This window comes from Oryza sativa, chromosome 3 (genome assembly GCF_034140825.1).
Source record: "Oryza sativa Japonica Group chromosome 3, ASM3414082v1".
Lineage (NCBI taxonomy): Eukaryota > Viridiplantae > Streptophyta > Magnoliopsida > Poales > Poaceae > Oryza > Oryza sativa.
Genome location: NC_089037.1, coordinates 13,851,874 through 13,868,846, shown reverse-complemented (window position 1 = coordinate 13,868,846; position 16,973 = coordinate 13,851,874). Strand labels below are relative to the sequence as shown.

General features: G+C 47.6%; 1 protein-coding gene across 2 annotated transcripts; it reads left to right on the top strand.

Annotated features, from left to right (window-relative positions):
* The first annotated feature begins 322 nt into the window (after nucleotides 1–322).
* Nucleotides 323–2,683, top strand: LOC4332860 (uncharacterized). 2 transcript variants are annotated; one of them, XR_003241550.2, is made up of 2 exons: nucleotides 323–1,933; nucleotides 2,376–2,683. XR_003241550.2 is itself a non-coding variant. In XM_015775403.3 (2 exons), the coding sequence occupies exon 1, from the start codon at nucleotides 447–449 to the stop codon at nucleotides 1,863–1,865; it is 1,419 nt and encodes a 472-aa protein (XP_015630889.1). In that variant the 5' UTR covers nucleotides 323–446; the 3' UTR covers nucleotides 1,866–1,880; nucleotides 2,376–2,683. The 2 variants fall into 2 exon arrangements, 1 of the variants encoding a protein (XP_015630889.1); XM_015775403.3 differs by having other exon boundaries at nucleotides 323–1,880.
* Nucleotides 2,684–16,973: the final 14,290 nt, after the last annotated feature.

Below are 16,973 nucleotides of genomic sequence, written 5' to 3'. Positions count from 1 at the left end.
CTAGGCACGACCTAATAAGACTCGGGCTGACCAGAAGATAAGATAGTCCATCGTGCTCCTTCTTTGGGTTGTAGTATTTTATATGGTTGAAATAAGTCTACTTTGTATCCTCAACTGTTTTGCCTCCTGATCGTTGAACCGTATCGTGCCGGGCCGACCCACCTTACGTAGGCAGAGGCCCAGACACAACTCAACGGTCAGACGGATCAGCACAGGCTTGACACCAGTCGAGCCGAGCCGAAACCCCGTACTGTGGGCCGGGTCATCGGCCCCGCGCCTGTTTTGGCCATCTATACCTACAACACGCGAGTATCGTTCGCTCAGAAGAAGTCATATCCCCGGAGCCTTCGAATCAAAAAGAGAAAAAAAGAAAAGAAAAGAAAAGAAAAATCCCCTCCGCCTCCTCCCCCAATCCTTAACCTAAACTCCGATCCCCTCCGCCTTCCATGGCTGCCATGGGAAGAACTGTACTACCTTCCTATGTTCTTCTGGATCGCATCGTTCGATCGGAGGAGGAAGCCGTCGAGGAGGAGTCGGAGTGGGCGGCCATGGAGTGCGCGGACTGGAAGTCGTACGGGTGCCACCCCGGTGACAAACGCTACCCCAGGAACGCCGCTAGGGTGAAGGGCATGCTGCTCCTGGCGCGCCTCGCGGAGCCCCCGGGTCTCTCCGAGCTCTCCATCCGCCTCTCCGCCGCCGCCGCCGTGCCCAGGCCGCCGCCGGCCAGCTTCCCCCCCGGCGCCGCCGTCCCGCCCATCCCCAACTTGCCCGACGCGTCACCGGCGCCGCTCACCTACGTCGAGGCGGCAGGCGACGGCCTCATCGCCCTCACCTCGTGCTTCCGGGATGGCTGCAGCTGCTACCTCGTCTACGACGTCGTCGGCAAGTCGCTCTCCATGATCCCGGGCCTGCCCGAGTCCTGCCTCACCTACTGCAGCATGCGGCCTCTCCCCCTGCGCACCGCCGCCGCCGGTGGCTACGCGCTGCGCAGCAGCTACTCGCTGGCCATCGTGGCTAAGGACTTGCGGTTTGACATGGAAGCGGGGGGAGACGTCTACCGGGATGTTCTCTGCCTGTGCCCACCGCGGCCATCATCATCCTCAAGTTCCAGGGGGGGCATCACGCCATGGCAATTCAAGGACGCCATCTTCCCATCACAGATGCCGCGTTCCTTCCACGGTGACAAGGTGTTCTCGTTCGGAGGCCACGCGTTCTGGGCCGACCTCGCAAAGGGCGTCCTCTTCTGTAGGTGCGACGACGCTCTCTCCGGCCGCAATGATGATGCCGTGCAATTCCGCTACATCCCGCTGCCTGTAGAGTGCCATCTTAACATCAGTTTCGCCATGAGGGGTGACCTCCAGCTATGCCGCACAATGAGCTGTGTCGACGGCGGCGGTGACTCTATCAAGTTCGTCTGCATCAGTGACGGCGGATCCAGCTCTGCGCACACCGGCGATCGTGCGATAACGATGTGGACACTGACCCTCGCAACCGGGGAGTGGCTGAAAGATGCACAACTCATGGTGGCAGATCTGTGGGAGCTGGAGGGCTTCGACAAGGCGAGGTTGCCCAAGGCCATACCAATTAGCCCTGTCCTGAACCCTCAGGAAGATGGTGTCCTTAGTTTCATGCTCAACGATGCCGATGCAGAGCTGTACATGGTCAGCCTTAACATGCACAGCAAGAAGCTCCTCTCGTCCTTGACCCTCTCATCCTGCCCTGATGACATTGTTCCTCCTTTGGGTTTGGATCTTTCCAAAGACCTTCAGAATCTGTCTCTTCGCCCTATTGCTGCTGAGTCTGTTCCAGCCAAGACACAGGGACGCCCAATTGCAACCAAGAGGAGGAGGTCGTCATTACCGTAGTGACATCTTTGTCAGGTAATTCTACCGCTATAAGCTTCTGCAGTCTGTCGATGAGATGATGAGGTCAGGTAATTCTACCGCTATAAGCTTCTGCAGTCTGTCGATGAGATGATGATTTATTTAGCTTCAACTGCTGTGATCCATGCTTTACTGATTTGTTGTTAATTGTTATAAATATACTGCTAGTTGTGCCACACTGCCATTTAAGATACTCTGAAGAATAAGGATAGATGATTAATTTAGCTTCAACTGGTGTGACCCATACTTTCTCATTTGTTTGTTAATTATTATAACTATATTGCTAGTTGTGCCATTTAAGATACTCTGAGGAATAAGCTTCTGTAGATGAGATGATTAATTTAGCTTCAATTGGTGTGACCTATACTTACTGATTTGTTGTTAATTAGTATTGTACTGCTAGTTGTGCCATTTAAATTGCTCTGAGGAATAAAAGCAGCTAGCATGAAATTGCCATCCTTCTAACTTCTAGTTTATTTTGCTTGACAACAGTGGACGGCTCGTGATGCTGGAGCAGACTTCATTTTGCCAGGCTGCTGCTTACTTGGTAGGGTAGGGATCGTATTCTTCGTGCCGTCTTGCTGTTTTGCAAGCTGACTCTTTAGGTTTTATATTGTTGCCGCCACCGTTATGAAATCAGATGATGAACACAAATGTTGAAACAACCTCTAATTTGTCATCAGCTGTCAACCTATATGTGGTTGCTTGTTGATTTTGGTTCACTCAAGAAAACATCTGTTACTTAACGGTTACTAAATCATACTGTCTTATATATGTCATGCCCCATGCATCTTTTCTCAGCTGTGCTTGCTTGCCATTATGTTGATGTGCTTATCGTCCGAATGTTACTTAGAATTGGTACTAGCTTTACCCTTCGTGTTTATTTAAATTGTGCAAACCGTCACATAGAGTGATTTTATAAGTCCTTTTAGATTTGATTTACAGATGCTTTGGACTCTTTTCCTCTGCTTTACATGGTAGTAGAAAACGGCTATATTCAGCTATTCTTTTCTCATTATTTTCATGGCAAGTTTGTCTTTTGTTGGGGCCTTGGGGTCCTTGTTAGTATTTCTTTTTCCCCTTTTGATTTCTTGGCACATATTGTGCTGATTTAACTGCCAGACTCATTTTTTATGCCATGAGGCATAGTACTCCATGCTGTTGCTGCTTCAGCTTTAATTACATGGATGGATGTAAGATCATGTTATTTGAATTATTATCGAGTTTATTTTGTTGGTGCTTACTTGCCGGGGTAGTTGAAATGCCCAGTGGACTTGTTATTAAGCGTGTAATACCGTCTTACTTCTATAAGATGGATCTTTAGATATGCAAGTGCTGAATTAGTCAATATGCATACCATCTTGCTTCTTTCCATTATGTGTTCCTGTGAATGTGATCTGCAAAAGAGCATGAAACCAATCCGGAATGGGGTGATAATTTTTATTAACCGCAATACTCGAGTGTTGGGGACTGGGGAGGTGTCGCCGCCTCGCCGGAGTCGAGAGAGATGGAGAGAGGAGGGCCAAGTCTTCATCCTCAATCTTTGCAAGTGAGTCCTGAAATTTCGACTCTTTCACATCACTTCTATATATCTTAATCTTACTAGTAAAATGCTCGTGTTTTGTACGGTGTATTAAAACTAAAAATATTTGTTTTTAACTGAAGTTATTTTTACACTACTTTGGTACTTTTGCTCGCTAGAAAAAGTCTCAAATGACAGAGGGAAATATAGTAGCCAGATCTGCCCGCGGTTACCGCCACCACCGACGGATCTAGCCGCCGACACTGCCACCGCCGCCGGATCTGCCGCGGGAGGGAGGCGAGAGGGGGCGGAGGGAGCCGCCGCCGCCGGATCCGCCCGCACTTGCCGTCGACGCCGCCACCATCCTCGGGTCCGCATGCGTCCGCCGCCAACCCACCGCCACTGCGAGAGGGAGAGGGAGGTGAGATGGGGCGCCACCGTCGCTTTTCGATCAATCGAGAGGGTATCGGGGGTGGGGAGGAAATGAAATTTAGGGTTAGGGTTTTGGCTGCAGATATTTATATAGGTTGGGATCAATCTGGACCGTCCATTCGATCGGATGGCTTCAGCTTCTCTCGCATTGAGCCGCCGCACTATTGGGCCTCCAAATGGGCCTGCAAGTTTAGGCCGGGATAAAATTAGTGTTTTCTCTCTCAATAATAAGCATCTTTCTATTTTCAGAAATAGCATTAGTACCATTTTAATTGTTTATTACTGCTTATTAATTTAATTCCAACTAAATTGAATGAACTAAAAATTTGGCTAGATTTTTCTCATGATATGGATTTATTTTTCGACTAAAAATGTAATTATTTATTTGTCATGATATAGAATTTAAATTTAGACTAAAATTAAATAATATTAATATGAGAATTTTTAGACTATAAGAGCTAACGCGGATGTTTCTTTTTTTATTACTTTACTAAGTTAATAACATTAATTTTTCCCGTTGCAACGCACTATTGAATAATAATTTATTATGATCTATCATTTGAGACTTTTTCTAGCGAGCAAAAGTATCAAAACAGTGTGAAAATAACTTCGCTTAAAAACAAATATTTTTTAGTTCAATACACCATAGCAAAGCACGGGAATTTTGCTAGTAAAATGGCCGTGCGTTGCACGGGTAATGTTTGGGCGGATAAAGTTGATCTCAACGATTTTTCCAAAACACATAGTGTGACAATAAGCATATGTGGCTTGTATAATAATCACAATAGTTATTTTTATTTTGGACAATTATTCCACTCTTGACGTGTATGATATGAATGATGCCCCTGACATGATAGTGTTATGATTGTAGCATGATATGAATGATGCCCCTGACATGTTAGTGTTATGATTGTAGCATGGGAGGAAACAAAATGGTGAATTTCTGGATCATTTTCACGTAAGAGGAAATAGACGATAATTTATATGATTAACCAAAAAAAGTATTTAAAGACAAAATTTGTTATAGGACACTAAAAAATTATGGTTTTTGTTGTCCGTGCCTCGGGTGGACTCCACCCGTCCAGTTTTGGCCGTGGTGCCACCTTGCCGGTCTACCTCGCTACTTTTCCCTAACGTGTCGCTCACCGCTATGAGGTTCCTCAACTGGGCAAGGTGGCTCAGTGTCATATGCGACATGGCATGCATGATGCACCTGACCTGGATGTCGCGCCGTACCATTGAGGCGACCGTTTTGATTGACGCCAAGAACTTTGTAGTCCATCTTGTGCACGTCTCAGTAATAATTATCCTATCCTATGCGTGAAGTGAGTCACAGGCCCACGACAGCTCCATCGCTAGTGTCTCTCAACTCTTGTGTGGCAAGTGTGTGATATCGCTTTCAAAATCGTATGTGTACTTGTGTTGGGACATGTCATGTGATCCATAAATGATAGATAGAGCACATATTCTAATATATCGTGTCTCGCGGAACTTTTTTTTACCATCGTAAATTTGTATTTAAAAAATTAAAAAAAATATTAACGTGTAAGTATTATACAACTTAACGATGAAAACTACAAATATAATAAATTTTTAAAAATATTTGAACAGAGGAAGTAGTAATAAAACAGGCAAAAAAAAAAAGACGCAAAGCAGGCAGGTAAAAGAAGAGACAGGAAAGACAGGGTGGGAAAAAGAAAAAAAAAACAGACGGGATAAGCACTCTCGCTCTCTCGTTTCTTCCTTTCTCAAACTCTCTCCCTGAAGCTGTCCACCACTTTTCCCATCTTCACGCCGCCGCTCGGTGTCGAAACAAATATTTCGGCAATACTAAAAGGGGTGGCTATCAAGCTGAAAAAGTGGATGTGTTTAGAGACAAGAAATTTTATACAGGTTCAGGCCTTCTTAATAAGAAGTAATACCCTTCTTGTCCGGGGATTGATCTGCGGAGTATATTATTGATCGTATGATCTAAGAGAAAAAATCGTGCCCCAAGAGGCACCCGGACCTCTCCTTATATAGGGGAAGGAGTCCGTATTACAAAGTACAGCCCATATTCCTAACGGAATATGCAGTTATAGATAAGATAGAATCATAACCGACTAAAATCCCGGGTGCTTACTTGATATACAAGTTTAGGAATTTAACCCGAAACCCTTTAAAGATATTCTATCTATACATGGTACCCCCATACCCAGTCGGATATACATGCCGTGTGTATGGGGTATCCATAATCTCCACAGTAGCCCCTGAGACCTTTACAGTCGACGAAATAGTCTTTTCTCGTAATCCAAAACGATAATCCGAGTGCTTCAACTTCTCCTGCCTTGGTCTCCCGAGTACTAAAATCAAAGACTGTGAAGGGCTAAAAATAAAAAATCAGGTGCATCGACTAGATGCACCTAATTAGGTGTAGCCCTCCGACTATGTGATTAGTTGAATAAAAACTAAACATATAGTCAAGGTACATTAAACATCCATCCGAGAGATTTTATAACCGGATCACTTTAGGGATTATATACTTAAGCTCATGCAGCACTTGATAAAATATCCAACCGACTGCTTTAGCCATAATACGCCCAAAAAGGCATAAAGAGATCCAAATGAAAAGCACTCCAAAGATCTATAAATCAACATATATGACAAGAATCCGAGCAAAAAACTCTTAAAAGATTCATCAACTGTTTTATAAAGAATGACAAATGACAAGTCAAAATAGCCTAAACTGTGACTTATGTCAATATCAAAATAAGCATATAACATGTTGAGAGAATAGCCATCTGAAATTAACCATCTCTATAAAACCCAAGCAGCTTTGCAACCTAAAAAGGTCAACAAAATTAGCATTACACTTTTCTGCCGGGCACCTTTTTATTTCGCATTGTAGTAATTCCAAAGAATTATCTAGCTGCATCAAAAAGGATTTTAACAGCATTGGGCTGTCCTGTTGTGAGCAATTTTTACCAAGGGCAAAAATATATGCTTAAATCCCTAGGGAACATAACCAGCCATGCTAATAGTGAAGTTGGGCTGAAAGCACTGTGCAGGCCTAGGCCCATTAGTACCTCCCGATACCCTAACAAAAAACACGGAACGAGCGTCGCTTCGTCTTCCCTGCCGAGACCTCCGCCACTTTCCCCATTCTGTGCTACAGTACAAGAACTGCACCGGCGAAAACTAGGGTTTGCAAATCCGCACCAATCCACCTTCCCAAAGCCTAGTGTTTTTGCGAAGATCTTCCACACAACTACCGCATCGATCCCTCTCCAATCACTACCACACTCACGCTAGATTTCATCATCCATCTTGCATCCATGGCGGAGGAGAGAGAATGCTTTGAGAGTCAATGGGCTCCTTCCGATGTCACGGAAGAAAACTTGAAGGAAATGGTGGCGCACGGCGTTCTTCCGGCGAAAGAGATCATCGGCGAAGCATTCCCGACCCCTGACACACACGAGGTCATTGTATTCTCCCACTTCTTCTATGGTGGTTTTTCTCTTCCAACTTCGAAGTTCTTTAGGGGGATTCTGGAATTCTATGGAATCAGCTTGCATCATCTAAATCCCAATTCCATAGTTCATATTGCCAACTTTATCCATGCCTGCGAGGCTTTTCTGGGAATTAGGCCGCATTTTGCTTTATTCCGCCGCATTTTCTTCGTGAAGCCTCAACCAAACAAGAGCAAGCCGTGCGTTGTTGGGGGAGCCGATTTTCACTTAAGGGGAACCCTGAGCCAAAAATATTTCTACATGCCTTTCAAAACATCAAACAAGGGCTGGCATGCAAACTGGTTCTATGTACAGAATCCTGAACCATCACTTCCCGAGTACTCCTGCCTTCCTCCAGCATATCAAGACACCTAGAATTCGCTTCCAATGGGAGACGAGGCTTCTCAAGCGCTTATCTTGTTGGAACGCATGTTGAAACTCAAAGAGCAAGGTCTACAAGGGGAACAAATCACTCGACACTTTATCAAGAGCCGGCTGGCACCTATTGTCGCGTCCCAAAACGACTCTAAAATTCATCCTCGAAATTGTGCAAAGAATAATTAAAATTCATGTGAAAGCCTCCAACAATTAAAATGTGCAAAGATAAAAGTCAAATGAGGCTTGGAGGATTTTTGTATATTTCCTAAAAGCCTAAAATGTGTAAATAAATTTTAGTGGAATTTTCAGAGCACAAATAATAATGGAAAAGAAATAAACAAAGTTGAAATGGTTTTATAAAAAGAAAAAACCCTAAAAGAAGTCTTCTTTCCCCCCTTTTCCTTCTTGGGCCGGCTCGGCCCAATTCCCTCCCCCTCTCTCCTCTCCCCGCGGCCCATCGGCCTCCCCCGCGCGCGCGCGCCGCTGACAGGCGGGCCCGCCCGCCACTCTCGCTGACGGGTGGGACCCACCTGTCATCTCCCTCCTCGCGCCGCGCCCGCCGCCGCGCCCGTGCCCTAGCGCCGCCGCCGCCGCCGAATCCGCCGCATCCCGCCGTCCCCGCGCGCAATAAAGAGGGGGAAATCACTCCCCGTGATTCCCTCTCCCGTTTCCCCCGTTTTTCCCTCTCTCTCTCCCTCGGATTCGTCCGAAATCGCGCCCGCAATCCTCGCCGGCGTCATCAATGGCGGCCGAGATCTCCGCGGCCGATTCCTCCCTCTCCGGCCGCGCTCTCCCCCTCTCGGCGCTATTTAATCCCTCCCCGAGCTCCGCCCCTCCGTTTCCACCGCTCGCCGCCTCTCCTCCCCGTCGGAATCGAGCCCGCGCCGTCGCACCTTCTCTCCGCCGTCGCCGCCGAGCTCCGTTTCGCCGCCGTCGTCGCCCCGGACTTCCTCCCGACTCGGCGCCACCTCCATCGGCTTCGCCGCGTCGTCGCCGACCCCGTCCGCTCCTCCGCTTCGCCCGCCGACCGCCGGAACGCCGTCGTCCTCGCCGTCCCGAACCGCGCCGCCGCCTTCCTCCGCTTCGGCCGCCGTTTCCGTCGTCGTTGTAGTCCCGGGGTGAGCCGAGGACCGCCCTTTCGCTTCCCTCTCCTCTCCGCTCTCTCGGGCGCCGCTCCGCCGCGCCGGTGGTCGCCGGCGGTGACCATCGGGGCGCGGGCGCGCCGCTCCCGTCGGCCGTGCCGGCGAGGCCGCCTTCGGGCGCGCCCCGCGGCTGCCAGGTGGGCCCGGCCGTCAGCCGCCCGCGCCCGCGGGTGCGGCTGACGCGCGGGACCCACGGCGCCGGCCGCCTCCAGCCGCGTGCTCCCGGTCCACCAAGGACCGAGAGGCTGACGCGTGGGCCCCACTCCCGTGGACCCGGTCCGCGCGCTCCCTCCCTAGGCTGACGCAATAATCCGATTTTTTAATAAAAATTTAAATGAAGAAATTCGTAAATATCCATTTAAAGAGCATATAAACTTCAAATGGCCATATCTTGGCCATTTGAACTCGGAATTGGACCGTTCAAGTCTCTAATTTTTCCTTAAGAAGTAAAGAACCCATTTTTGTGCTTTGTTTCTGCTGTTATGTGGAGTTTATTAGAGTAATAGCCTTTTCTTTTCCGTTGGTCGTGTAGACGCTGCAGCTTCGGAGGATCCGCTCTTCGTGGAAGTTGAAGCCGACGTTTGGGAAAGCGAGCAAGGCAAGACACATCATCTTGATCATATTGAATCCCAGTTTATAAAATTATGTTGATTTAAATTATTGCATTATCGCTTTATTTAAATTCCCGCGTTATCACTGTTTTATTTAGCCATGCCTATTTACCTTTGTTATGACCGTATCATTATTGTTATTGTTATTATTATTACCTTGTTCACCCTAGACAAACAAAACCTCAACTAGTGGACACTCTACTCATAGTACCACTAGTATAATTGTAGGTAGATGCTTCGCAATTTAATTAGGTAACATTAGGTGGTTTTACAACTATAGACTTTGGGAAATATTCATATCACCTGGATACTCTGGAATGGTTTGGTTATTGTGGAATTGGCTTCACACCGCTCCCTCTATTCAAAAGTCCCCAAAATGGTTTTGGGCTGGGCTAGGGGTGCATGGTTTTGATGGTAGCACCTCGGCCGTATAAGGACCGGTCTTCGGGCCTCTGTTGCAAAGCACTACCGTACTTCCACATGTCTAGTGGGTAAGGCTTAGTTTGTGGCTCAGTCTAGTCATAAACAAAAGTACACGGATTGGAGATGGATGAAGTCGGGGGTCGATGGACATTCTCCAGGGCAAATGAAGGCTACACGAGCTGCGGTCTGAATCATCATAGGCCTTGGGTTAAGGCAGGTTCGTGTGGGTTCACGGCCTTGATTAATAAAATTGTATAGTTCTAGAATCGTGTTTATAAAATGGCTTTGAGCAACTAAATGTCTTTAAATGCTGTTTACTGCAACCCTAACCCTCTATATTATAATCCCTTTGTACTCCCTTGCATTTATTCTGCACTTGCGGGTGTGTCTTGTTGAGTACGGTGGTTGTACTCAGTCTTGCTCAATTTTTCCCAACCCCAGAAGAGGAGTTCCTTGAAGATGAAGGCTTTGGTGTCTAGCTCGTGCCTGCCGTCAAGCGCCTGTGGTCGTCGCCCTAGTCTTCCGCTGTTTCCTGTTTGTCTTTGTGTGCTGGGCCTTCGCTGCCCGTGTGTCGCGTCCCAAATCGACTCTAAAATTCATCCTCAAAATTGTGCAAAAGAATAATTAAAAATTTATTGTGAAAGCCTCCAACAATTAAAATGTGCAAAGATAAAAGTCAAATGAGGCTTGGAGGATTTTTGTATATTTCCTAAAAGCCTAAAATGCTTAAATAAATTTTAGTGGAATTTTCAGAGCACAAATAATAATTGAAAAGAAATAAACAAAGTTGAAAAGGTTTTATAAAAAGAAAAATCCTAAAAGAAGTTCTTTTCCCCCCCCCCTTTCCCTCTTGGGCCGGCTCGGCCCATTCCCTCCCTCTCTCTCTCTCTTCTCCCGCGGCCCATCGGCTCCCCGCGCGCGCGCGCGCCGCTGACAGGCGGGCCCGCCCGCCACTCTCGCTGACGGGTGGGACCCACCTGTCATCTCCCTCCTCTCGCCGCGCCCGCCGCCAGCGCCCGTGCCATAGCGCCGCCGCCGCCGCGAATCCCGCCGCTCCCGTCCGCCCCGCGTGCAATCAAGAGGGGGAAATTAATCCCCGCGTTCCCCTCCCCCGTTCCCCCCTCTTTCCCCTCTCTCTCTCCCTCGGATTCGTTCGAATCAAGCCCGTAATCGTCGCCGGCGCAATCAATGGAGCCGAATCTTCCGCGCGCAATTCCTCTCTCTCCGGCCGCTCTTTCCTTCCCCCGGCGCTATTTAAACCCTCCCCGAGCTCCGCTCTTTCGTTTCCGCCGCTCGCCGCTCGCTCTCGCCGTCGATTTCGTGCTCGCGCCGTAGCACCTTCTCTCCGCCGTCGCCGCCGAGCTCCGTTCCGCCGCCGCCGCCGCTCCGGTCCTCCTTCCGACTCGGCGACCCCTCCTTCGGCTTCGCCGAGTGGTTGCCGACTCCGTCCGCGCCTCCACTTCGCCCGCCGACCGCCGGAGCACCGTCGTCATCGTCTTCCCGAACCGCGCCGCCGTCTTCTTCCACTTCGGCCGCCGTTCCCGTCGTCGTCGTTGTCCCGGGGTGAGCCGAAGACCGCCGTTCGCCTTCCCCCTTCCCTCCTCTCTCTCGGGTGCCACTCCGCCGCGCCGTTGGTCGCCGGCGGCGACCATCGGGGCGCGGGTGCGCGCCGCTCCCGTCGGCCGCGCCGGCGAGGCCGCCTTCGGGCGCGCCCTCGCGGCTGCCAAGTGGGCCCGGCCGTCAGCCGCCCGCGCCCGCGGGTGCGGCTGACGCGCGGGACCCACGGCGCCGACCGCCGCCAGCCGCGTGCGCCCGGTCCACCTTGGACCGAGCGGCTGACGCGTGGGCCCCCCACCCCGTGGACCCGGTCCGCGCGCCCGCCCCTCGGCTGACGCAATAAATAGGATTTTTAATTGAAAATTAAATGAAGAAATTCGCAAATATCCATTTAAAGAGCATATAAACTTCAAATGGCCATATCTTGGCCATTTGAACTCGGAATTGGACCGTTCAAGTCTCTAATTTTCCCTTAAGATGCAAAGAACCCATTTTTGTGCTTTGTTTCTGCTGTTATGTGGAGTTATTTAGTGTTAATGCCTTTTTCTTTTCCGTTGGTCGTGTAGACGCCGCAGCTTCGGAAGATCCGCTCTTCGTGGAAGTCGAAGCCGTCGATTGGGAAAACGAGCAAGGCAAGACACATCATCTTGATCATATTGAATCCCAGTTTATAAAATTATGTTGATTTAAATTATTGCATTATCGCTTTATTTAAATTCCCGCGTTATCATTGTTTTATTTAGCCATGCCTATTTACCTTTGGTTATGACCATATTATTATTGTTATTGTTATTATTATTACCTTGTTCACCCTAGATCAAACAAAACCCCAACTAGTGGACACTCTACTCATGACACCACTAGTTTAATTCTAGGTAGATGCTTCGCAATTTAATTAGGTAACATTAGGAGGTTTTACAACTTTAGACTTTGGGAATTCTCATGTCATTTGGACACTATGGAATGGTTGGCTTATGTTGGAATTGGACACACACCTCTCTTCCTCTTTCAAAACCCCTAAAACCTGTTTTCGGTGGGGTTTGGGTGCATGCCAGTTGTGGGAAGTAGCACCCCGGCCACTATAAGGACTAAAGCTCGGGCCTCTGTTGCAAAGCACTACCGTACTTCCACATGTCTAATGGGTAAGGCTTAGTTTGTGGCTCAGTCTAGTCATAAACAAAAGTACACGGATTGGAGATGGATGAAGTCGGGGGTCGATGGACATGCTCCAGGGCAAATGAAGGCTACACGAGCTGCGGCCCGGTAGTCGAGATGTCATAAAGCACAGGGTTGGTGCCCTGCTGCGAGGGGCTCAGTTCCGTCTGCCTGTCCCGGGGGTTCCGGCCGTAGGCGGAATTGGGTCGGTACTCTTGTCTAAGGCTAGGATGGGTTGGAAACTATGTCACGTCTTCCGTCCGTATACCGTGGTGGTATGTGGCACGTGGTTACACGTGAGGAAGATGTGTCTTGTGGGTAAAGATGTACACCTCTGATCAGAGTAAATCTATTCGAATAGCCGAGCCCTCGGATATGGGCAAGCCTAGCAATGTACCCAAGTCAGTGTTATAATTCTTAAAATTTGCTCAACAACTAAAATATGGAATGGTTGGCCTGGGTTGGCTTGGGACGAGCTGGAACCCAGGGTCGGGTTGCCAGTTCGGTCCGAATCATCGTAGGCCTTGGGTTAAGGCAGGTTCGTGTGGGTTCACGGCCTTGATTAATAATATTGTGTAGTTCTAAGATCGTGTTTACAAAATAGCTTTGGGCAACTAAAAGTCTTTAAATGCTGTTTACTGCAACTCTAACCCCTTATGTTATAATTCCCTTGTACTCCCTTGCATTTATTCTGCATTCGTGGGTGTGTCTTGTTGAGTACGGTGGTTGTACTCAGTCTTGCTTAATTTTCCCAAGCCCAGATGGGGAGTTCCTTGAAGATGAAGGCTTTGGTGTCTAGCTCGTGCCTGCCGTCAAGCGCCTGTGGTCGTCGCCCTAGTCTTCCGCTGTTTTTCGTTGTCTCTGAGTGTGCTGGGCCTTCGTCGCCCATGTAATAATTTTATTTACGCTTCCGCTTGTTAAACTCTGAATTGTATCAACTTTTGGTGTACCTTGCCTCCTGGGACAAGGAATAATACACGCACGTCAGGAACGCCTGTTGGGTGATTTCCGGTCGTGACACCGTGTAATAAATCTATTTACGCTTCCGCTTGTTAAACTCTGAATTGTATCAACTTTTGGTGTACCTTGCCTCCTGGGACAAGGATTAATGCACGCACGTAAGGAATGCCCGTTGGGTTATTTCCGGTCGTGACACCTATTAAAGAGAGATCCCGCACTGCCTTCGAGTTCGATGGTAAGAATGACCCCAACCGTGAAGATCCAGAGTCTCTTGAGTTCAAGATTATGAAGGAGAGGATGTACAAAATCTTCTCAAACGGTATTGTGGTTAGCTATTCACAACTACTGCCAGTGGTGCCATATAACGCTTTCAACCCTCCTCCACCGGTATGTATCAAATATTTCGGCCTTCCTTATGACATCATTTTGTCTTTTGTAATGTTGGTCAAAAACTTCAATAATAATGCATAGGAATTTTCTTTGATGAAATCTGATCCTCCAAGCGCTCAACGCCGCTCGCCCCGCCGACAAGCTGGTCAGGCCAGTGGCGGGCCAAAAATCCAGTCTGCTGCTCAGCCAAGCATCTCAAAGCCAACTAACCAATCGGGCTCTTGGAAAAGGAAATTAGTTCTGAGTGACGACAAAGGTGACAATGTTGGGAAAGCTGGCAGCTGTCACATCCTGATTTTTGTTTCAGGATTTATAAATTATTTAATAAATTAATAATAGAATTTATATTAAATGATCTTTAATTTACAAGTGAAGTTAAATGTGGGAAATAAAATTTCCTAAATATAAAGCATGGATGGATTTAATTTTTATTAAATTCTCCATGATTAAGTCAACTCTCTGAAATTTTCTCGGATTTTTCAGAGCTCAATTCCTAAATGATACAAAGAACAGTTCAGTAATTATTTGATCAATAATGATCTAATTATAATTGTTAAGAGCTTTTCCTTGTTTAAAAAATCCTTAAATTATAAATTGTTGTTTAAAAGGAATAATTAGAAATGATCTTAAAAGCTTAAAAGAGAAGATCTAATTTTAATTTGCTAAATCTCAATATTAAATTGGGCTAGATAAAATTTTGTTAAATACTTTGCTTAATTCTATAATTCCTAGATTTTTCTGGGATTTATTTGAGCTAAGGAAGTATTTTTAATAAATGGAATTGCATTTCATGAATAATTTAAATTGAAAAAGGTTTTTAAAAGTCTCTTTTGGCTTTGGGCCGAAAGTCGGCCCAAAACCTCTCTCTTTCTCTCTCCCTCCCCGGCCCAGTCGGCCCAACCCGCCGTCGCTTCCTTCTCTCTCTCGGTGCCGCTGACAGGTGGGGCCCACCTGTCGGACCCGTCGACAACCTCGCGCCGTCGCCCGGCCGAACCCTAGCCGAGTCGCGCCCGAGCCACCGCCGCTGCCCTTCCAAATTCCGTCGCCCCTCTCTATTTCCGGTCAAATTGATTGAGGGCAAATGATCCTTGAGATCTCCTCTTCTTTTTCTCTTTTGGAAACATCGGCTAATTTTCTTTGGAAACCGGTGGATTTGAGTTGGATTCGGATTCATCTCTCTCCTCTAACCCTAACCTTTCCTTCGCGTCGCTGGTCGCCGTGGGCCTTCGCCGCCGCCTCCTTGCCCCTTTAAAAGGACCCCCGAGCTCTCCTCTATCTGCCGCCACCTTTGCCTTAGCCCGCCGTCGCGTCTAGCGCCGCCTCCGCGTAGCCCTAGCCGTCGCCGTTGTTGCCGTCGGTTCAGCCGCGCCGCGCCGCCGTTGCAGCAGCCGTCGTCGGTCGCCGTCGCCACCATCGGGTTCGCGAGGTCGTCGCCGTCCCCGTCCACCGCTTCGCCGCCGCCGAAGACCGCCGGAGCACCGCCGTCGTCGTCGACCCGAAGACCGTCGCCGTTTCTTCCTCGTCGCCGGCGCCGTCCGTTGCTTTTCCGCCGTTGTTTTGGTCACCGGTGAGTTCGCCGCGTCGCCCTCTACCCGTTGGTGCCCTCCGTTCGCGTCGTCGAGCCGTTGTTCGCCGGCGAGCATGCGTTGCCGAGCCGCCGCCGGTGCTGACGTCATCGCTGACGTCGTCGCTGACGTCATCGTCGCTGTCCCCGTAGACCCGTCGTGAACCGATCGATCTCGGCCGTCCGTTTTGGATGGATCGATCTCGGCCGTTCATTTCCGTGAGCCGTCGCCGTGCACCCGGTTCACCGCAAACCCTAGCCGCTGACGCAATAAACCTCTTTTCCTTTTCAAAAATAATTCATTATTGCGTCATAATTCAATTAAAATCCATATAAGTATTTTAATCCGATTTAATCTTTAAAAATTCATAACTAATTCATTGTAACTCAGTTTAATGTGGTTCAAGTTACAAAAATTATATAAAATAAATATCTACATATTAAAATTATCCATAAATTGAATTAAATTTATTTAATTCTTTTTAAATGGGCTTTAATTAGATTTAATCTTGTAAAATTCATAATAAATTCATATGAAATCGGAATGAGGCCGTTCAAGTCTCTAAATTCATCTAAAATCATGATCTACATGTTTGTTTACTTTATATGTACTGTTTATTTAGTTTTTATTAGTCTTTTTCCTTGTTTTGGCGTGTTAGCTTGTCGTTTCCGTCGTTGCGAAGGTTCGTGAGTGCGTCGGAAGTAATCAAGAAGATTAATTGAAGACCGATTATTGCAAGGCAAGTCACACAGATCTTAAACACAATCCTTTGAGCATGTTGATCCTATATTTAAATTCTCTATTTATTTCAACTGTGCATTTATTTTCGAATGTCACCGGGTGGTGTGAACCTATTCCTTTGTTATGGCCTGTTTGCATTGATTACTCTATTCCTTGATACCTTGGGATATTATAATTTGACTAGTTGAGCTTTATATATATTAGTTCAACTAGATGTTAGATATAATTGCTTAGCCATGCTTAGAAACATTAGCTCACTAATGGGATGAATCATATGTACTACATTATTATTTATGGTTATATTTAATGGTAGCTCACGATGGTTAATCGTGTTATGATAATTAATTGGTAATTAAAATATGATTAATGGTGGGTTGTGAGCACATGGTTTTGAGAGTCGTGCTCATGGCAATTAAGGACCGGTTCGCGAGCTACTGTTGTGAAACATTAACCGTGCCAACCACAAGCCAGCGTGGGCAACGGCTTTACCTTTTGTATAGCATGGTTCATTGCAGAGCACCAGACTGAGAAGTGGCGGAGATAAGCCCACGGGGGTCGCTGGGGAGTCCATGCCTTGTTTTATAAGGGGGTGATTATGATCCAGGAATGGTGCACTGTGGTGAGTTGTGTTGTGCGGAGGGTATTGTCACAGCCTCTATTCGGGTACTTTCCAGTATCGCGACGCATGGTAGACATGATGTTGAGGCTGTGTCTTGTGGGTACAGT

What these genes read in the sequence shown, in the direction of transcription:
- LOC4332860 (XM_015775403.3), top strand. Translation starts at nt 447, where the DNA reads ATGGCTGCCATGGGAAGAACTGTACTACCTTCCTATGTTCTTCTGGAT.